Below are 22,972 nucleotides of genomic sequence, written 5' to 3'. Positions count from 1 at the left end.
GTTCCCGGGAACAGAAATTAAAAAAAAATAATTCCGGAAAGATTATCATGCGCACCCCCTGATAGTAGTCAATTTGGTTGAGGAACAAAGAAATATGATTAAAACTGAGGTAAATCTCTTTTAAATGTAGTTAATTAACCTTAAAAATAGAGTAGTTTCATTTGGAGTATTCTTATCTTTGTACAATTGTACATACGTATAAATATTATGGTTCTGTCGAAATATTTTATCATTCATCAAACTAAATTCCTTTTACAGCTACCTCTTATGGATTAACGAATAAAATTGGAATTGTCTGATATATCATATGGTAAACCAACCTCAAATAATAATAACAAAAAAAATGATTTATTATTCTCATGTTACATAAGAAAAAACTTATCTTTTACACATATAATTTTAAGATGGATCCCACTCTACTTTTTTTTTCTCTTCCCTTGAAAGTGGACCCTACTTCTACAAATGAGTCAATAGTAGATAATTATTATTTTTTACTACCTGAGAAAACTATTACCAAAAAAAACAAAAGAAAGAAAGCGAACCTTACAAATTGAAAAAAAAAACAAACTCAGGAAAAGTCAAAACTAGATGGCAGACAGTGATGTAGTGGTGAGGATAGGGTTATTTTCGTCTTAAAATATGTTTAATTGTTATAAATTTATAGTTGAAGGGGGTTAATTATTTGTATTGTAAATATAACGTGGTTTTATATAATTTATCCAATTATATTTTCGAACTTTCAACGCGGTTAGATGGAAATAATTTTATATTATCACTGATTGGGATATTTGTGAAAATGGAATGGAAAGTCAACATAGAAATTGGAACTGTGAAAGTGAAATTTAAATAAGAATCGATCGAATAGCGTTGCCGCCGTTGCGTGGGTGAGCAGTAAGGCCAAAAGAAGAAAGTGATCTCGAATAGGGGTGCAGAAATAAAAAAAGAAAAAGAAAAAAAGAAGCAACATTTGACAAAAGGGCACGGACGAGAGGGAGGGACATGTTAGTACCAAAAAAAGAAAAAAGAAAGAAAGAAAAGGAATAGGAGGGACATGTGAGAACAGTGGACATTAAATAGAACAAGGGCATTTTGGGTCCCCAACCTCGCCTCACACTTCAAATATCCCATTCCCCTCTCTCTCCCCATTCTCAGATCTCAGAGGTTCTCTTCTCTCAAGTAAGCTCTTTCTTTTAACTCTTACTGTACTTCTTTCCATTCATTCGCTGCCCATTGGTGTGATTGATTTCCTTAGAATTGTTAAAAATCTCATCTAATTTATATTTTCTGGTTCGTTTTTCTCGTGTCTAGTAATAATTTTCTCTATTTATTATTGTTTTGTGCAAAATTCAATTGTGTTTGTGTTTACTGGGGTGGGAAGGAAGGGATTGAGATGAAATCCCAGCTGTGGAGGTGGAGAGAGTACTCATTTTTCTGCATCCATCATCATCTACCATAACCACAACTTTGTTTTCTTTCATAGTTTCATAGTCATTACGCCAGGGTTGGACTCATCGGCAAATCGAATTACTAAATTATTCCGAAAAAAAAATACCATAACATAATCATAAATGACTATAAATAAATAAAATTATTTTCTTAGTAATAATAATATTATTATTTTAAATTTATTTAAAGAGATAGCGAGTGTCTTGGGCATGCAACAACCGCGTTTGTGTCAGGTGATTGCACATTTGCACAGCACGACGCGTGGATGTAGCTGTACCTGATGCACAGCCAGTTGTCCATGATATGCAGGCACGAATAAAAGATAGAAATTAAACTGGTCAAAATCTGTGTCTATTTTTTTTTTTTTTTTTTTTTTTTAAATTTGTCCGCGAGCTTATCGTGGTCATACGGTTCTAGTTTGTTCCTTCGGCGGTGTATTGGTCTTTCTCTTGGGGCGGGACATGGTGGAGTGTAGGCCCATGTAGGTGGGGACACGTTGGTGATAGTGTGGGGAAAGTGTCATAATAACGTTTAGTTGTCATCTTTTATTTATGGGTTTAAGTTTTCTTATGTTATAGGATTGTAGGAGAGAAAAAAAGTAGAGAGAAGTTAAATGTGGGTCCCATATTTTATATTAAAAAAGAAAAGAAAAATTAATTGGCACGGAAAACGAATTTGTGTAGGAAAATAATGTAATCTCATGTGGCATGAGAGTATTATTTCCCTTTATTTATTCGTTTATTTTGAAGTAGTATTCAGTCGTTTCAAAGCTAATCATAACACAAGAGAATGGATCAGCCCATGGATCAGCCAAAGTAAAGGCCCATACGTCAGGAAACATACAAGCTCCTCAACCAAGCTCTCATGCAACGTCACTGATATATATGCATGCAACTGATCATGATAGATAGGGTGATGAGTCAGTTACAACAGAATTTGTTATTCAACTAAGTTGGTTAGATTATTAGTTTTAACAGTTTTCTGTTTATGTTGTAGCGAGTGTAATTAGCTTGTAACTAGCTCTTATATATATGAGAGCCTCAATGTAAACGTGATGAGATTCAGTAATGAAAATATTCATTTCCTTCAATTTCGTTTCTGATATGGTATCAGAGCTTCCATAGCTCTGGTACTTTGCTTTCGATTCTTGAATTCTTGATTTCTTTTGCTGTAACAATGATCCTGTGCTAGATTACCAAACAAATCCTTCACATCCTCTCTTCCTCCACCCAAATGAAAATCCTTCTTTGGTGTTGGTTTCACCTCCTCTAACCGGAAACAACTACCATAGCTGGGCTAGAGGAATGGCAGTGGCTTTACTTTCGAAGAACAAGGTTGGATTCATTGATGGAACGATAACAGATCCATCATCTGATGATCCATCGTATGTGCAATGGCAAGATGCAACACAATGGTAATGGCGTGGATTCACAGATCCATATTTGAATCCATTACTAACTCCATATTGTGGATAGAGCGTGCTCGAGATGCATGGCTTGATCTTCGTGAGAGATTCTCACAATCGGATATCTTCCGAGTTTCTGATCTCCAAGAAGAGATGTACAAGCTGAATCAAGGAAATCAGACTGTTACTGAGTTTTTTACAAAGCTCAAAACCATGTAGGATGAGGTGGAAAATCTGAAACCACTGCCTGTATGTGAATGTTCTCCACCCTGCACCTGTGGAGCAATGTTGAAGATGCGTGAGTATCGTGACAAAGATCACACAATTAGGTTCCTCAAGGGTCTCAATGACCAATATGCAGCAGTGCGTTCACAAGTGATGTTAATAGATCCATTACCACATGTTAACAAAGTATTCTCAATGATTGTCCAGCAAGAAAGGCAATTTTCTTCTGAAACAAATAGTGGAATTTTGACAAATCCACAGTCCTTTGCTGCATTCAATAACAATACAGGCAATGGAAATCGTAGATCTAGTTTCTTCACTCAACCAGGAATGAGAGGTGGTAGAGGTCAAGGAAGGAACAATTTTGGACGAACTTCATTTGGTAACAAGATATGTACACACTGTGGCAGATCTAATCACACTATAGAGACCTGCTATCAGCTCCATGGCTATCCACCAGGCTATCGGTCTCGATTGAGTTCAGATACTCATGCCAGCAACAATGTGCAAACTGCAAATATGAATGTTGACGAGCAACTCACAAAACCATATTCCATGCCATCTCCTTCCCAGTTAACTCAAGAGCAATATGAACATATCCTTTCACTCCTTCAGTCTTCACAAAATCCTACCACAAGTAATGTGATTCCCACACACCTTGCAAACATCACACAAGTCTCCCACACTGAGTCCAACAAATCAGGTATCTCACATTCACGATGGATCATTGACATAGGAGCCACTGATCACATCACATTCGTTGCCTCAAATTTTTCCTCTCTTCGTAAAATCAATCCTATTCACATTACTTTACCTAATGGATCACAAGTTATATCTTACTTTTCTGGAACAGTGTATCTGTCATCCACTTTTGTTCTGTTAAATGTTTTGTTTGTGCCTGAATTTCGAGTCAACTTGATCTCTGTTACTCAATTACTTAATTCTGTCAATTGCTCATTAACATTTCATAATCGTTTTTGTTTCATCAAACAGATACCATCCCAGGAAATGATTGGTACTGCTGAATTGTGGAACGGTCTATATGTGATATCTGCCAAGGAGAATAAAGTCTGTAATGGTCAAGGAACTGAAGACAGAAGATCAGAGAACACTGATCTGTACAAAGGCTCAACTAGTGCAGCCCTATGGCATAGGCGTTTAGGACATTTATCAGATGCTGTATTAGATAAAATGTCTTATCAATTTCCTTTTATTAGTTCATCTAATGTACAACCATGTGATGCTTGCCATATGGCAAAGCAAAAACATCTTCCATTTCCTGTTAGCCAAAATAAATCAACCAGCATTTTCGATATTCTCCATGCTGACATATGGGGACCCTTTGCAATCCCTTCAATCTAGGGCCACAAATATTTCTTAACCTGTGTTGATGATCTCTCTCGGTTCACATGGGTGATACTGATGAAAAATAAAGGAGAGACACGATCACATATTCAAAATTTCTTTGCCTATGTTGAAAACCAATTTCACTCAACTATAAAAATTTTTAGAAGTGACAATGGTGTTGAGTTTGTCATGACTGATTTTTTTCTTAAAAGAGGAGTTATACACCAAACAAGCTGCATAGAAACACCCCAACAAAATTCCACTGTTGAGCGCAAGCATCAACACTTGCTTAATGTAGCAAGGTCATTGTCTTTCCAAGCCTCTTTACCCCTTCCCTTGTGGTCATTTGCAGTGACTCATGCTGCGCATTTAATAAATAGAACCTGCTCTCCTGTGATAAATGGCAAGACCCCATGTGAGATTCTGCATGGCTTACCTCCCATACTTATTCATCTGCGTGTCTTTGGCAGTCTGTGTTATGCTTCAACACTCCACGCTCACCGTACAAAATTTGCAGCTAGAGCTCGCAAAGCAGCCTTTCTTGGTTTTAAGGATGGAACCAAAGGGTTTCTGCTATATGATCTTGTATCTCATTCCATTTTTGTCTAAAAGAAATGTGGTTTCTTATGAAATCACTTTCCATTTCACCATACACTTTCACCCATCAAGCCTTTACACTGCCACCTGACCTCAACCAAGCCCTTGACTTTGACACTTATCTCTTTCACCCACAACCTTCCATTACGTTACCTCCCATTCCCACTAAAGATAACATAAACCACAATCCTTATGTTGCTACTGACCTAAGCTCAAATGTGGATTCTGATGCTGGTACAGATATTGTCAATACTACTTTGACTCCTTTGCCTACTACTCTTCGACGATCTACACGCATCAAACAAGCTCCTCACTATCTGGTAGATTATCACCATGCCCTTTACACTGTTCAGCAGCATTCTTCATCTCCAGGTTCCTACACCCAATCTTCTTCTATTAATTGTTGTTCTTATCCTTTATCCTTTATCTCAATATCTTTCTTATGATAATTGTTGTCCTTCATATAAACCCTTTTGTTTTAATTCTTGCACACACACTGAACCACGATCATATTCCCAAGCTGTTCAACATTCACATTGGCAAAAGGCAATGCAAGATGAGTTATCTGTTCTCTCTTTGAACAACACATGGTCCCTTGTTACATTACCTGCCGGTAAACAACCCATTGGTTGTAAGTGGGTCTATAAGATCAAATATCTTTCTGATGGATCTATTAAACGCTACAAGGCGCGGTTAGTTGCCAAGGGGTTCACCCAAATGGAGGGTATCAATTATTTTGATACTTTCTCTCCGGTTGCCAAACTCACCTCAGTTCGTACGCTCCTTGCTGTTGCAGCCATTAAAGGATGGCACCTTGAGCAGTTGGACGTGAACAACGCTTTCTTACATGGTGATCTTCATGAAGATGTTTATATGGAGCTGCCAAAGGGTTTATCAACTTCCTAACCTAATGCTGTTTGTAAGCTCAACAAACCCTCTATGGTCTGAAGCAGGCCAGCCGTCAATGGTATGCTAAATTGTCATCTGCCCTTATTACTCTTGGTTACCAGCAAGCTTCGGCTGATCATTCCATGTTTACTTTCTCTTCTGGTGATTCTTTCACTGTTTTGCTGATATATGTGGATGATGTCATTCTTTCAGGTAATTCTCTCACTGAGATTTCACGAGTCAAAATGTTTCTTGGTCAAGAGTTTAAGATCAAAGACCTTGGCAGTCTTCGTTTCTTTTTGGGGCTTGAAGTAGCACGCTCTCATAATGGGATTGTTCTTAATCAAAGAAAGTATGCCCTTGAGCTTGTTTCTGATGCTGGGTTGCTAGCTGCTAAGCCTATGTCTTCCCCCATGGATCCTTCTATTCGTCTTGCTCGCGATCAAGGTTCCCCACTTGCTGATGCTGCATCTTATAGAAGATTCATTGGACGCTTATTGTACTTGACCACAACTCGTCCTGACATAAGCTTTGCAGTTCACCACCTTTCTCAATTTGTTTCCCAGCCTACTGATACACATCTTTCGGCAGCTCACAGGGTGTTACGATACCTGAAAGGGTCCCCAAGCCTTGGTTTGTTCTTTCCTTCCTCAGGTGACCTCCATATTCGGGCTTTTGCAGACGCGGACTGGGCTTGTTGTCCTGATACCAGGCGCTCTGTCACTGGTTTCTGTCTTTTCATTGGTTCTTCCTTAGTCTCCTGGAAATCAAAAAAACAAACCACTGTTTCACGCTCTTCCTCGGAAGCAGAGTACAGAGCTCTTGTTGCTTTGTCATGTGAGGTTCAATGGATGCAGTATCTGTTCCAAGATTTACATATTCCATGGACCAAACCTGCCTCCATTTTCTGTGATAATAGGTTTGCCATTTACTTGGCCCATAATCCCACGTTTCACGATCGTAGTACGCATATTGAATTGGATTGTCACGTTACTCGTGAGAAAATTGTTTCTGGCCTCCTTCGTTTGTTGCCAGTTCCTTCTTCTGCTCAATTGGCAGATATTTTCACTAAGGCGTTGCCTTCTTCTGTTTTTGCTTCTATGCTTTCCAAGCTGGGCTTGACTAATTTGCTGCGCCCAGCTTGGGTTTGGGGGGGGGGGGGGGGGGGTAACACAAGAGAATGGATCAGTCCATGGATCAGCCAAAGTAAAGGAGCCAAAGTAAAGGCCCATACGTGTCAGGAAACATACAAGCTCCTCAACCAAGCTCTCATGCAACGTCACTGATATATATGCATGCAACTGATCATGATAGATAGGGTGATGAGTCAGTTACAACAGAATTTGCTCTTATATATACGAGAGCCTCAATGTAAACGTGATGAGATTCAGTAATGAAAATATTCATTTCCTTCATTTTCGTTTCTGATAGTCATATTTTATTTATTCGTTTATTTTGAAGTAGTATTCAGTCGTTTCAAAGCTAATCAATTATTTAACTTCTGAATGCAGATATTTTCTCCTTTCCTTTTTTGGGTTTATTATTAATATCAGAGCTTCACCAGTTAGCTAGCACTTGCTGTGGCAAATGGCAGCTTCTGGGGTAAGTGTCGTGGAACTTATTGCTTGAGTTATGGGTTATGTATATGCATATTTCAGATTCATACCTAACAACCATTGTTATTTTTCTTATTTCAGGTTCATTCTAACAAGCAAATGAATAGGTTGGAATCAAGGAAGTCACATTCCTGGTGGTGGGATAGTCACATCAGTCCCAAGAATTCTAAGTGGCTTTCAGAAAATCTTGATGGTAGGCAACTACAACTGCAATGGTCTTATTTCATAATTAATTATATGTAATCAAATATGTCCAAGGAAATGACAAGACGATCTTTAACCTCAGAGATGGACCGTAACGTGAAGCGGATGTTGAAGCTGATAGAGGAGGATGCGGATTCATTTGCCAAAAAAGCTGAGATGTATTATCAGAAGAGGCCAGAATTGGTTTCTCTGGTTGAGGAGTTCTACCGTGGTTACCGGTCTCTGGCTGAACGTTATGATCATGTGACAGGAGAATTGCGGAGGAATATACCTTCAGACCTCCAATCCCAAGGTTCAGGTATTTCAGATGCAAGCTCTGAACCATCCTCCACCGGGCCCTGTCCATTGAAGGGGAGCCGCCGTAACTCTGGCAATCGAGCTGCCGGGTTTGATTTCTTTCTTGGCTCTGGTGGAAATGGTTCTGATGTATACCAAAAGGATGGAGATGAGTCCTCTACTTTGACAGATTCTGAGGAGGAATCCGATGACTCATCAGTCAACAATTATTCAGGTTTCTTAGGGAATGGTGGTGATCCTGGGGTGAACAGAAGAATCATGGAGATGGAAACTGAGCGCCATGAGGTAAAAGAAAAGTTATGGATGCAGGAAGAGGAACATGCGGAGGTTTTATCTAGGGGGGCGAGAAATGATAACACTGAAGATGTTTATGCCAAAATTAATGCATATGAACAAGAACTGGTGATTGTGAATGAAAAGTTAAGACTTTCAGAAGAAGAAATCACTAAACTGAAGATTGAGCTTGAAAATTACAGATCCTTGGATTCAGGAGATTTGGAGGCTGGTGTTGAATTATCATCAACTAAAGAATACAGCAAGTCAGGAGGGGAAGCCCTGGAATCCAAGGCCTTAGAGGTTCAAGGAAACATTGATGGCGTGGATAAGGAATTAAATAAGCCTAGTAGCGAGATTGAGTCACTTGGCAAGGAGCTAAGAATTACCAAAGAAAATCTCAAGGCTTCAGAAATGCAAATTGCTTCCCTGAAATTTGTGGCCAATAAATCCTCTGAAAGAATTCAGCAGCTGCAGGATCAACTTGACTTGGCTTGGAAGGACATTGCTGCTTGGAAAACTAAATTCAACAGTGAGAAAAGAGATAGCACCAAACTCCAAGAAAGACTTGGGAGGTTAAAGACCAGTCTGTCAGACCGTGATCATGAGATCAGGGATTTGAAAACAGCTGTATCTGATGCAGAGCAGAAAATCTTCCCAGAGAAAGCTCAGTTGAAGTCGGAAATGTCCAAGTTGTTGGAGGAACGGACTCAATTAGAAGAGCAGATCAGAGAATGGGAATGTCGTGGCCGTTCTTTTGAAGAAGAGATCCGAAAGATCCAGTCTGAAAAATTAGAGATGCAGGAGGCACTCAAGAGTGAAACAGAGCTGTTAAAGGCATACATTGAGCAGAGAGAGAACAATATAAAAGATCTCAATGTAAGCCTTGATACTTTAAAATTAGAGAGAGATAATCTGAATGTAGAAGTTGGTTCTCTCAAGGAAAAGGTGAACTCCAGAGATGGTAGGATTGAACACCTGGACGGCCATTTGAACCAGCTGCACATGGAACATGTACAACTGATTGCTGAAATAGAAGAGGCACATAGACAAGTGGAAGAACTAAAATCAAAAGCTAAGAAACTCGAGGAAGAGGTTGAGAGGCAAAAAACTGTGATCTTAGAAGGAGCGGAAGAGAAACGCGAGGCCATACGACAACTATGCTTCTCACTCGAGCACTACAGAAATGGCTATAATATGCTTAGGCAGCATTTTATAGGGCACAAGCGAGTTCCAATTTTAGCTGCCTAATTAATATATCTGAATGTGATCATGTAAATTTACAACCACTCCTCCTCGCCCTTGTATTTTTGCTATCTTCATTTCTCTGTATGTGGGATGCCTTTCTTCTGCTTTTGGTTCTAATGTATGAGTCAAGATCATGAGTACTAAGAAGTAATAACGATACTTTCACTGTATCCATATCTCACCAACTTATTATATAAAAGATAAGGTTTATCTAAATAATATCCTAGATAGTAAAGGATCAAAGGACACTTCTATTAGGATTCTACATTTACAGGTAACTCCTAAAAACTTATCAGGTACACACCTCTAACTGATTTACGTATTGCTAACACTGGACACACACATATTCCTTGGTTACACACTTGTTCTTAGTGCGCAGTGATTGGTATATTGGCCTAGAGCCAATTAAATATTTCTCTCATTGATATCTCTGACCACATACTTATATGGAAGAACACTGATAAGTGTCAAAGACATTATGTTTTTAATATCAAAAGTAGTTTAAATAATGATTAATATGATTAAGAATATAGTGTTAATTAATAAATCCCAAAAGATATTAAAATTCCAACAACTAGATAAGATTCTAATCTCTTTTCATATTGTTTCAGGTTTAAAGTAACAAATTACCAATCTGATGGGCAAAGACAATTGGAATCATTTGGGAAAATCAAGATCAAGAAAATAAGGAATTAATAAAAATTAATTCTTGCTCGCTGGCCTGCTCACTTGAGCGAGCAAGCTCAGCGAGAACGTTCTTTTGAATCGTTCATCCCTCGTTATTAAGCTCGCTTCAGCGAGCAACTAAGCGACAAGTTAAAATTTGCTCACTGAGCAGCTCGCTTTAGCGAGCTCCTCAGCGAGCCTTATCCAGATTAAAAAGCCCAGTTCTTATTTCTTTAAAAAGACGAGATTAGGGTTGTGGCATTCAATTTTGGGACACGACCGAGAAAGGCTAGGAGGCAGCTAGAGATGACTTAGGAGAGAAGCTCTGTTCCGGACTTGCGGAGCAGAGAAACGGTCAAATCTTCACCGTGGAGACCGGGTGTTCTATGTTTCTTTTATGAATTTTAGTTTCTTTTCATCTCGTTCTTTAGTTTTCTTGAATATGTTAGGCTAGAGTCCTTTATGTAGTTAGGGCGAGATGGAACTAATGAGTTCTTGAACGCTGTTTAATCTTTGATGCAATTATTATCCGTATTTCTCTTATGCAATTAATCCGTTTTAATTGATAGTCTTGTTTATGATATGATCAATTGTGAATGAGCAGTAGATTTTTGCATGCTAATAGGAATATTGTATGCTTGAATCAGAATGGTTAATTGTTAGAATTTGTATGTTCTAGGGATAGTCTTACAAATTCTATGACGCATAATTCTTGACCTTAAAGCTTGCTTTAGAAAAAGACCCTAAGGTGCTATTTGGTTGGGGGTTTCTTAAAATTTTCCCATCCAAATCAAGTTGGCAATTGTTGATTTCCTTGTTTGGTAGAGAGTTTCTTAAAATTTCCTCATCTATTCATATTGCATAGCTATTTAGATTTTGCCATTGAAATGGAGCAATTGTCACTGTTTAGAAAGCTTCCTTGGAGGTGGTTTTCCTTAGTTAGATGGGTAAATGACAAAAGGTGAAAGTTAACCCAAACCAAAATACCCTCAGGTTACCAAATTTTCCCGGTAATTTTTTTCCAATCAAACAACTTTTTTTATATTTTTCTACCAAACTCACTTTCAAACCATTTTCAACCATTTCCCTAGTAATTACATTTTCTTAGTATTCAAAAAAGTTCTCCTCAACCAAACACCCCCTAAGGGATTAGAGCCTTGGAATAAAGTAAAGAACTAAAACCACCAAGGGATTGGTGAGTCAGTTACATTAGAAAGAATTGTCAATAATTGATTGCGAACTTTAATTGCATGAAAGTTAAACTTGTTGAGAAACTATTGGGAAAGTCAAGTTCCTAGCTACATCTTTTAGTAATTAAAAGTTAAAATCCGTTTTCTACGCATTATTAATTCAATTCTTGATTTCTTAAATATTGAAAAATAAAAATAATTTATAAATTAAATTAATACTCTCAACAAATTCATTTTAAGATTGATCTAACTTTAATCGCGTAGATAAGTTAGTGATTGGTAATCAGTCCTCGTGGGATAGACAACCTTACTTTTACCACTTTATTACTTGTACGATCGGTGCACTTGCCGAAGTCGCAACAAACACTCACAGTTTACTCAGATCGAACATTGACGCCATATGTGGGGAACCGTAAATTTTGATTCCCACTCCACAATGACAAACACAGGTGGAACAACTGGCAACACTCAACCCCCGCTGCAACACTAGTATGCGAGTGACCACCTCTAGGATCTCGGCAGTCCAATACTGGTGGAGGTGTAGGTAGGCGAGGTAGGGACTGAGTTAATGCCGATCACAACCTGAGGCAACTTCGTGCCTAATCAGGCTCGCCAGCTTCCACGGGATGAGCAGCCCAGAGGTGACAATAACATTGTTAATATTTCCTTGAATGCAATATTATTAAGGATGCAGGAGATGGAGAACAGATTCCTAGCGCGACAGTGGTAGGATGCTCAAAGGATTGAAGCCCTGAAAACAGAAATGTTGAACCAGTTAATCAATGGCCGAGCTGAGCATATATGAAACGGAGGCTGAGATGCCGGGATGCCGATGACCGCCATGATGACGAGGACGTAAATGACAGCCCATTTACTGAGAGACTGATGAACATGTCGATCCCGCTGAGGTTCAAGAAGGCCAAAATACCGCCCTAAGATGGTAGTCAAGACCTTGATGCCCACCTAGAGGCTTTCAAGATGGAGATGCCTTTCAACGGAAAAACTGGACCTATTAAGGCCAGAAATTTTGCAACTACTCTAACAGGTCAGGAAATGACTTAGATCATGAGGCTACCCAGACACTCGATTGATTCATTCGATGAACTTGCTTGCACATTTCTTCTGAATTTTGGCATAAGTTAGGCGCTTCCCATGCCAACCTATGCATAAGGTCGGATTTGACAAAAAGAGGGAGAAACATTGCGAAAGTATCTCGACCGTTTCAAGGAAGCCGAGCTCAAAGTGCGAAATCTAACTGAAGCAGTCCATTTGCATCTGAATATCTTGGGATTGGACGGTTTGGACGGTGAATCCTCTCTGGCCAAGTCTATATACAAAAACCCTGTCAATGGTTTGGAGGAATTCAGACGAAGGTTGGATAAATACATTGACATGGAAGACATGTAACATGCTTATAGTGAAGATCGAGGTCGGAGCCCAGGTCGCCAAAGCCCAAACAAAAAGAATAAAGATAGAGATAAGTAGGGACCAAAAAGGCAGTCAAATCCCACAATAAAAGAACAAATGAACGATCCTCGAGAACCAATGTTTCCAGATCTCGAATCTGGAGAGAGCTTGCCCAGACCGAGCTGCATAATGTTGAAAGACCTAAGCCCATCAAGAACAAGGGCAACCTGGATCAAACTAAATTCTGTGTTTTACATTATGGAAATGATTATACTACGGATGAGTGCTGGGACCTTCGAGATGCTATTGAGAAGCACATTAGAGAAGGAAAATTGAAGCAGTACCTCATCCGCACTCAAGGGAAGAAAAATAACAAGCGCAGACAGCGAAGTCGTAGTATGAGTCCGAGCCCAAAAAGGGAAAGTAAGAGAGTCCGAGATAAAAATCACCCAGGAAAAGGCAAGAAAGCGGAAGCCAAAGACGATGAATATCGAGATGCTGAGTACGAATGCAATGTAATAAGTGGAGAATTCGGAGGCGACAGTGATACTGCCAGTGCCAGGAGGAAGTACCTTAGAGAGGACATGTCAGTCATAGATAGACTTGTTTTCAAAAAAGAAGAAGGGAAAAGTCCAATCCTCCAAAGTTATTTTTCACCGAGGAAGATTTCGAGAAGGTCATCCCAGGCCACACTGACGGTCTAGTAATTACCGGGATGCTGGTTAACTACCGAGTTAAAAGAATGTTCATAGACCTCGAAAGTTCAGCTAATATTCTCTTTTGGAATGTTTTCCAAAAGATGAATCTGGACGAACAAGATTTAAAACCATGCATAACCGAGTTAATAGGATTCAATAGAGAACAGTCTCCCCTCAAAGGATATGTTGATTTGAAACTCACATTGGGGGCAAGGGAGGAATTCTGAGCTGGCAGAGTCCACATCATCGTGGTCGATGCATCCTCATCCTATAATGTAATAATTGGCCGACCTGTAATTCACAAATGGGACATGCTCGTCTCCACTAAGCATCAAACTTTGAAAATGATGGGGGTCAAAAAATGAGGTTGTCACTATTAGAGGAGATCAGAAAGAAGCTAGAGAGTGTTACTATAAAACACTCAAGGTGTCTCAGGGTGGCCCATCATCCCCCCTAGGATCAGAGAAGGTCTGGGCCAAGCCAGAATCTGTGTATCCATGCGGCAACCAAATCAACATGGTCAAGATGGATATGAGGGAGGAATTACAAAGCTTGAGGCCGTAACCCGAAGGAGAATTGGACGCTGTCACAATTGGAGAAAGCGACAAATGTTACCCCAAGATTGACAAGAACATGGAAGCCGAGGTAAGGGAACAACTGACTACTAAAAACTTTAGGTGCCTACCAAGCTCTTTCTTGGCATCCCTTTTCATGTTCCATACAAGGAACGAGCACATCTTTGAGACTAAGGAGTAGCAGGCTGGACTTGCACTTGCAGCACCTTGTTATTCAAACAAAGAGACTTTTTCTATTTGTTTGTATCCAAATTGTTCTTCGAATTAATTTTTTATTTTCCTTGGACGACCAATTGGTCTTGGGGCTGTCCTTACCAGTTGACTTGGTTCTTTGGTCATGTTTCCACGACGATCACAATCTTTTTGGGCTGCACTATCATCCATTAATTTAGAGGGGATCAATAGAGAGCCAGCTAGGGTAGCTTCTTCTAGTGTTTCACCCGTGGTAGGGGTGTAAATGGGCTTTTGCTTTCCTGGCCCAAGCCTACGTCAAAAAAAATTCAGCCTATCTGGCCTACTGGCCTATTAAAGGCTTTATTTGTAAGTCAAGCCCGACCTATTTTTAAAAATAAGAAAGCCTGACATGGCCTACAGGCCTTGTAGGCCTCCCACTGTTGAATTTGGTGGTTTTCGCATTTTTCTCAGAACGAATCTAATGCTACGTCAAAGAAGTCATGTGTAGCAACTGGCAAAGCAGAAATTACATAGGATGTTAAACATCAATTCGTGAAGGAACTGTTACAATTAAAATAGTTGAAAGATAAGAGGGAGATTATGTAGCTGAAATGAAATATTTTCTATAATTCGCCTCAATTACTAATTTTTTCCTCTTGGGTTTTTGGTAAAAGGTTTAGGAGTGGGTGTTACGTGTGATTTATTATTACCTACAAGAATCGAACCAATATTCATAATAATCAATTTTACGAGGAGCAAACTTCATTCACAACATCGATTTTAATTTATTTTAATAAATTAAATAGGCCATCCTACAAGACTGTAGGCCGGGCTTGACAAAATTGGCCTATGGCCTATTTGTTAAAAAAGTCTTTTTATAAGTCTAAGCCTACTCTACTTTTCTGAAAGGCCGCGTCTGGGCTGGACTCAATGTAGGCTGGGCCGGGCTAGCCTGGCCCATTTACACCCCTAACCCGTGGCTGCAGGGGTAGCTACCTCATCCACTAGAGCTTCACCTAAAGCTGCAGGGGTAGCTTCCTCAATGTTATGAAATTTCTACTAACTGCTTATCACCCAACATTGCTATCCCATTTACTTTTCTTGCACAGGTCTCAGAAGCTGAAGAATTGTTTTGAACGTTTTTCTCATGCCCATGTGATTTTCCTTTACCTTTATTTCGACGTTGAACCACCGTCCATTCACCATTGTCAGTTTCCTACTGCTCCTAAGGTCTTATTGCCTGAGGTGATGACACCTCTTTGCTGGCTCCCTTAGATACCGCATGAGCACTAATAATGGATATTTTATTGCATTTATTTATCACTCTTGATTAGCATTTTAGGATTATTTAGAATGAAAAAATGGTCTTTTGGGTTAAATTAGATTTTTGATTGTTTATTGGTTTTAATTTATTTTCGTCATTAGTTTCCAACTTTACATTACTTTAGTAATTTGACCATATCTCACTCCACAGGTGTTCGATTGACTTCGTTCTTTTGCATTTTAAAGATAACTTAGAGGGCTACAAATACTATGAAGACATGAAATCCCAATTCGGACAGGAAGATGGTAGAAATTAGAGCCCAAGTCAGACGTTAACTGTTGGAGATTTATTGATTTAAGTTTGTAATTAGAACCCAATGCTGTTGAGGCCCAATATAATTTGTTTAGTTTTAATTCAGTTTTATTTTTATTATTGTGGGCAGAAATTAGTTGAACCCTAACCCTGTTTGGATGTGGGTTAAAAAAGTTCGTTTAGGAAACTTTTCGGCAATCTTCAGTTCAGAGTTTTGTACGATTGAAAAGTTGTCTCTGGAGATTCATCTATTTTTTTTGTTCTTCGTCTTCATCTTCTTAATTTTTAAACGTTTTACCTTAGCCATGCTGGGCTAAGTTTTCCTTAATCAACCCATGGATTAAGGATTCTATGTTTTAATCCAAAGGATATGTGCTTTCCCTTAATCAAATTTGTTTCTCTACCCAACTCAGGTTGACATTGCGTGATTGTGGATGTCAATATAAGATACGTGATCGCGTTCTTGGGAAGAGACTAATCACTAGATTTAGTGATTAGGTTGATTAACGCAATGACCTCAGGTCAATCGGGCTGATATTTTGCGATCGCATAATTGACGTGCCGTATTCGACCAAACCTTAGGTGATTGTCTAGAGAGGGGTTTCCCATATAATTGTAGGGATTTTGAATTGTTTAGGGTCAACCACGAAATTGATTATCAATTATCCAATGATAGATGCGTGTAGAATCCTCATCCTAGGTTGGTTAGTTTTTAAGTAAAGAAATTATATTTTTATATCTCGTTTTATTTTTAATTTAATCAAACAAAAATCTGCCATTTTATTTTTTATTTGCAATTTTAACCCTTGCAATTTTCTTGAGAGACGATCTAGGTTGGCCATTTTATTACAAATCTATATTTTATAAACCTAGAAATTTGCGCGAGTTTGACAGCTCGTGTCAAGCACATATATGCATCTTGTGGCCATAGCGTCTGCAAGAAAGACAGATAGACAGTAAGCTTTCATACTCAATCATCATCCTTGACCTTCTATTTCATATTCCAATTGCAAAGGCTCTGTTATGTTTTACTTAACACATAGTCTTTCAAATTTCCCAAGGGCTATATTCGTAGCCATCAGATCAACGTTTATGGATCTCCCAATGATGTTTCCAACATGTTCAACCGGTTGTGTCTTGACATATTCTGGGGTGAATTTTGACAACATGGTCCAAGCAACCACCTCATCCACCGTAGCTTTTGAAGCCGAAAATTTGGGACCCAGTCTTGAACACTTAATTAATGATCCAGGATGATCCATGGTCCACATGCCTAGCTTTTGCCATGTCCTATTTCCTTTCAAATCGTACAAGAAAGAAGTTATTCACTACATCTGTTACCAAAATTCTTCCTTCCTTTGCCCACATATGTTCCAACCGTCGTTTCATAAAATTAGAAGACACCTTTTTTCCCAAGAGCTTCACGGTTAATGTCTGTCGTCATTGTCGCCACACTTTTTGCTTAAATGTGTTTGACAGTTTAAAGTTTGCAACTCTGTTGACGTTTCTGCAGATCTGGATGTCGGGCTCCAACTCATGTCTTTCCACCAACGGTTCTCCAAAATTAGAAATGTGATCCTCTTCATCATGAATAACCCCATCCCATTGAATGTGTTGTACCACCTTTGCATATGGCCTCTTTTTCACAGTGACCAAATCCTTTCCAACCATATTCTGTTGATTATCATCTCTGTCTTTGTCGATTTTTGTTTCTTCTCTGCCTTCCGTGCTTCCCTGGTTCGCCTCCATAGAGACCGCCACCAAACTCTAATAGAGCCTAGGGTTTTTTCTTCATGAGACGTGGCTTGAACTATTTATTTCTTGAAATTGAATTAAGAGTATGAGGTCAACGTTAAAAAGAGTGAAGAGTTGTCTATCGAACTTGCCCCAACTTGACTCAACATGCGACTCGTCCTTCTCTCACTGTCTCTCTGACGTAGCACGCCTTCGAAGGAGTGTTTCCATATCAACTTAACATTGCATATGGTATTGTCAGGACCAGTGTTGTGAAACCGGGCTCGACCCAGAACCCGGCAAACTGGTCATCGGATCGGTTCAAGTCAAGCATCGGACCGACCATGCAGCAATCTTGGCCAAAACCCAGCCAAACCCGGTCAAAACCGGTGGCCCAGTCGGGTTATATATTTTTATAAAAAAATGAAAAGCCAAAATTATTTTATCTTGTCATAAAATAATGTAGAACTATTTTAATTTTTTTTGTAATTTTATTTGCTAGTAGTATACTCTTTTACAATGACCTCAAATTTTAGCTTCCAATATTGAAGCAATTTGCGGAACAATAAATTAAGAGAATGTGACATATATGATTTCAATGTAGATGAATTTGAAAAATATAAGTTCACAACATGTGTCCTTTTGAATGTCATTGAGGGGTATTGTAACACCCCGTATATATCCGGTAATGTTATCATGTTATCGTATTAAGCTGAGCTTAATTAAAATTGCGGAATATCTTTTTCTTTCAATTATGATATCATTAATCATTACCAACTTGATTACTTAACCATTTTCAAAACATCGCCTGTATGTACATTGCAATAAACGGCTAACTGAAATACCTCATTAAGTAAATAACATAAGTATGTCTCTAGTCACGGAACTACCACACGTAGACCGGACCAACTAGCAGTTTATACAACTCAACTCAAAAGTACTAACAACATAGTGGCATTGACAACTCCCATGCTCACCCAAATAAGGCAACAAAGCCCAACATAAGTCTCAACTCAATAATCATAAATGACAGAAAACATAAACAACATCCAATCCAGTCATGCCAGCATAATATGAACAGCACTAAACATCAACTAAGCTCTGGCCTCCTGCCGCCAGAGGCATCAGTCCCCATACTACCTGAACTTGAAATAAGCATTCCCCAAACGTGGGGTGAGATCTCTAAACAAGAAATCTCAGTAAGACAAGGGGTCCTCAAGGATCTTCCACCCCAAGCTCACTTACATGTGCAATATAAGTTCAAAAGCAGTTCATCAATATCATTTCTAAAACTGTGCAATGCAGCAGATAATCATGTCATGTGTGTCAATACTATTCTACTGATCAGAGAAATGCAGGAATACGTCTATTACCCACACAATATGCATACCGACTAAGTGGAAACAACACATACATATTATAATCCATTGCACATACCAGCTCAAAAGCATTTCAAAATATCCAAAGCATGTAACACATCATGCATATAACCATACCCCCATGGGACATGGTGGAACCATAACATGGCTAAACCGAGGACACGAAAGCTTACCTTGCAAGCTAACACTCCAAGCCAAGAGTCCAACCAATCCTCAAAGTCCAAACACAGCAGAATCACAATCTGTTATGGACCAATAATATATCATCAATCATACTCTACAAGCATACCGTATTAAGACTACGCCTTTCTTACGTTTTACGTCTTAAGGCTTCTCACCAAGCCATAAGCCCTTAATCCATTGATTCTGACTTACATTAATTATCTCAGAAGTTCAACTTCCTCAAACTAGGGTCCACAAACCCCCAAACATCAGTTCTGGATGAACAGTAAGCTACTGTTCCTCGCAAACCCAGAATATCCGAATATTTGTCAGGGGCATATCCAGATATCTCTTTACCAATATCCGGATATCCAGATCCCCATATCCGGATATCGATATCCGGATATTTATCGACCAAATATCCGGATATTTCGCGACAGAATACAATTTTTGCATTTCGCGAAGATATCCACCAAAGGTCCAACTTTTACCAAATAAATGCGTTCAAGACTCCATTTTTAGGTCAATACAGGTTCATACACATGTTAGTTACTTGCTTAACCCAATTACATGCAAAGACACCACCTTTAAATCATTTAAACTCATGATCAAGGTTGAGTATGTTTACCAAGCTTCTCAAAACAGAGAATGGCAGTGAAAAGAAGCTTCCAATACCACTCCACAGAGCAGCAACCAAAGGGCCACGAAAATGCACTACAAGGAGGCACCTTTCTCTTCAAAGAAAGCTTCTTGGAGCCTCCACACTCAAGACAAAGGCTTCAACCTCACAACTCAGAAAACTCAGCACCTTAACCTCCCAAACTGACCCTTTAACTCAGAAACAATATGCTACACACAAGTGTTTACAAGGAAAAGGAGAAGGAAAATCAAGAGAAAGGTGGTAGCTTGGTCCCAAAATGATGAAGAATGGCAATGAAACAGTGCCAAGCACTCAACCACCCAAGGAGTCACGTAGGAAAACTGATTTGCCTAGGGTTTTGGGCCAAGCAAGGGTATTTATAGTGGTTTACAACTTAAACACACAATATTAGAAATAATAGCTACGCTTAGTATTTTAATCCCAAACTCAGGATTCTTAACCTACTCATTTTTACAAGATTTAACATATTTTTCTCATATTTTTCGGAGCACCTTTTCGGTACGCGCTTTTCATAGCCAGTATCAGTTTCTGGCACCAGTTCTCGTTATTTTAACTTGAAACTCATTTTACAAGTCCTACATATTATTCTAGGAATTAATTTTCTGGGATACTTTTTCGGTACGCATTTATATCGACTAGCAGAACCGGTATCTGCACTTTTCGTCAGAAAAGCGACTTTCAGCATTATTACTCAATTATTATAATTATTAGAGCCTCATAATAATTATTAGGGTCAATTATGGAATTATCTCATTAAACTCATAATTAACTGATTAATTTCCTTAATTAACGGTGCGAGTTCTTACAGGTATGCTATACGGATTCTGAGTTGCAATCTAAATTGACATAGTAATAGCGTGCATTTTCATTTATTTGTGCTTTATGAACTTATAAAATTATGATTAGGTAATTTTTGAGCTTATTTAGTGAATCTTAATTAACTCATTTTAGTTATGGAGAATATAATTAAATTTATATGTTCATATTTACATATATTTACATATATCTTTTTATATATCCAGGTCAACCCGTCCAACCAGTGACCCACCGATCTGAGTACCAGTGACCTAGTGATCCAGTAGCCCGACCGGATCGATGTCCGAGTCAAATTTAATAACACTGGTAAGAACAATAGTTATAATATCCAAATAATAATAATAATAATAATAATAAGTTTATTTATTTTGCTACATAAAATAAGATATAACTAATAGTACTAAAATATATAATTAGTTCAATTTTCATGGTACTGGCTTAAATTTATTATAAAATATGAACATTTTATACATAAGTATACAGTCATATGTATTATATTATATGTATAGGAATAATATACGATTATTTCTTTTATTTCTTACTTTTATATAAATAATATATCGCAAATATTAAATACTACTGCATTATAAATTTTATTATTAATAAAATATTTTTTAGCATTTAAGGATGTAACATGTATTAAGAAATAAGGTTTTCTTTTTCTACTGTCAATGTAGATAACTTGTCTACATTGAGCCTAAAACGATATCGTTTTGGGACGAAAATAAAGGTATTTTTGTAATTATATTTTATTTTAGGGTTGTAATAGTCTTTTTCATTATAATTTTTTAATTTTTCAATCCAAAACGACGTCGTTTTGGGAGCGAATGGAGATAATTTATCTCCATTCACTTAAAGCCTAAGAAATATCAATATATTATATACTTTTGATGTAATAACAGCATTCTAAATGTATTTATTAAATAATCAGTTATATACATGTATAATATCATATTTTATAAGCATTTTATCTTATACAAATATAAAAACGGGAATGATATTGTATAACCAATTAATGTTAGTACTAAAGTTACTACCAATCAATTTCACTGTTAGATCGATTATGTTGATTCAACGGTTATATTTATTTCTATCTTTGTGATTATGCTTCCCCATATTCAATATTTTATATTTAATTTCACCATTGTATGGTTATGATTTTCCATATTTAATTCATATTAAATATAGGAAATCATAACCATATAAAGATGAAAATAAATATAATCGTTGGATCAACATAATCGATCTAACGGTGAAATTGATTGATAGTAACATTGGTAGTAACATTACTTGATTGTTACAATATTCTATCCGATATAAAAATAGTATAAAAAAATAGTAATAATAAATAAATAAATAGTATATATAATTGCATATCTAATATATTGATCGTGATATATATGGTCACGACTGGAGTTGCTAGCTCTGTATAACTCGTATAGCAACAAAGTTAAAAAGTTAATAAAAATGTTATTTTTGGGGTGATATCAAAACCCAATGGAAGCGCAGTAGCGCACACTTCACAGAGAGAAAATCAGGAGTGAATTAAGTAACTCTTTTTTAAATTTAAATAAATAACACAAAGAAAATACCAATCGGTCTAAATTGTTTTAATAGGAAAAGAAAAGGGAGTTTTTTTTTTAAATGTAGAAATTGCTTGCTTTAATTAATTCCTCATAACGGAGGGGATTGGCAATGCCTATCAATCTCGTCGTGTCAAGAACAATCTATATAGGCGTGAATTAATTCAACAAAAAGAAATTAATAAATTATCATGTGCATTATACAACTATTTTAAATTTAAGTTAAATTCAAAATGTATGAATTATAAAGTATATTTCTAGAAATTGTTTAAAATTATATATAAGAGGTGCGTACTTAATTAATTTAGTAAAATCAAAATTATACATCAAAAGAAAAGAATTAAAAATATAAAGAAAATGTGCATAATCAATTCAGAAAATTTAATTTAAAATTAAAAAAATGATAAGTTAAAAATGACACATGTCCTTCTTGAGGGATCATAAACTAAAAGATTAAGAATCTTAAGATACTGTATTCTAATGACGTATAGAAGGAGTGGAACAGTTGAGTTTTGGAAAAGAGAGAGTAAATTTTAATGTAAAAAAATAAAATTTAAGACTGAATTTTGAGAAAAAAAATAATAAAGGAAAATTGAGAATAATAAATTTGAAAGGATAACTAAATGAGATTTGATAAAATAAATTAAAAATAAATTTTAAGATAGAAAAATTTAAAGATATTAATATTTTGAATTTTTTAAAAAGTAAACAAAAGTATTAGAATAACAGTTAAACCACCAGTGTTAATGAGGGAAATAAAAGATTATTTCACTTAAGAGTGAGAATTATATTCTACTATATACGG

At 37.4% G+C, this 22,972-nt stretch overlaps 1 protein-coding gene across 1 annotated transcript; it reads left to right on the top strand.

Moving 5' to 3' along the window:
• Positions 1–902: 902 nt before the first annotated feature.
• On the top strand, positions 903–9,681 carry LOC133313669 (protein NETWORKED 4A-like). Its single transcript, XM_061515066.1, has 4 exons — positions 903–1,176; positions 7,420–7,510; positions 7,606–7,717; positions 7,811–9,681. The coding sequence occupies exons 2-4, from the start codon at positions 7,496–7,498 to the stop codon at positions 9,547–9,549; spliced, it is 1,866 nt and encodes a 621-aa protein (XP_061371050.1). The 5' UTR covers positions 903–1,176; positions 7,420–7,495; the 3' UTR covers positions 9,550–9,681.
• Positions 9,682–22,972: the final 13,291 nt, after the last annotated feature.

The sequence above is a fragment of the Gastrolobium bilobum genome, unplaced genomic scaffold (assembly GCF_033153095.1).
Source record: "Gastrolobium bilobum isolate Gb01-03AN ecotype WA unplaced genomic scaffold, APGP_CSIRO_Gbil_v1 utg3001, whole genome shotgun sequence".
Classification (NCBI taxonomy): Eukaryota; Viridiplantae; Streptophyta; class Magnoliopsida; order Fabales; family Fabaceae; genus Gastrolobium; species Gastrolobium bilobum.
Note: the sequence above shows the minus strand (reverse complement) of the source record. Positions and strands in the feature narration are given on the sequence as shown.

Coding starts and splice junctions, on each gene's coding strand:
- LOC133313669 (XM_061515066.1), top strand. Junction 7,718..7,810: donor GCTTTCAGAAAATCTTGATG/GTAGGCAACTAC, acceptor CTTTAACCTCAG/AGATGGACCGTAACGTGAAG.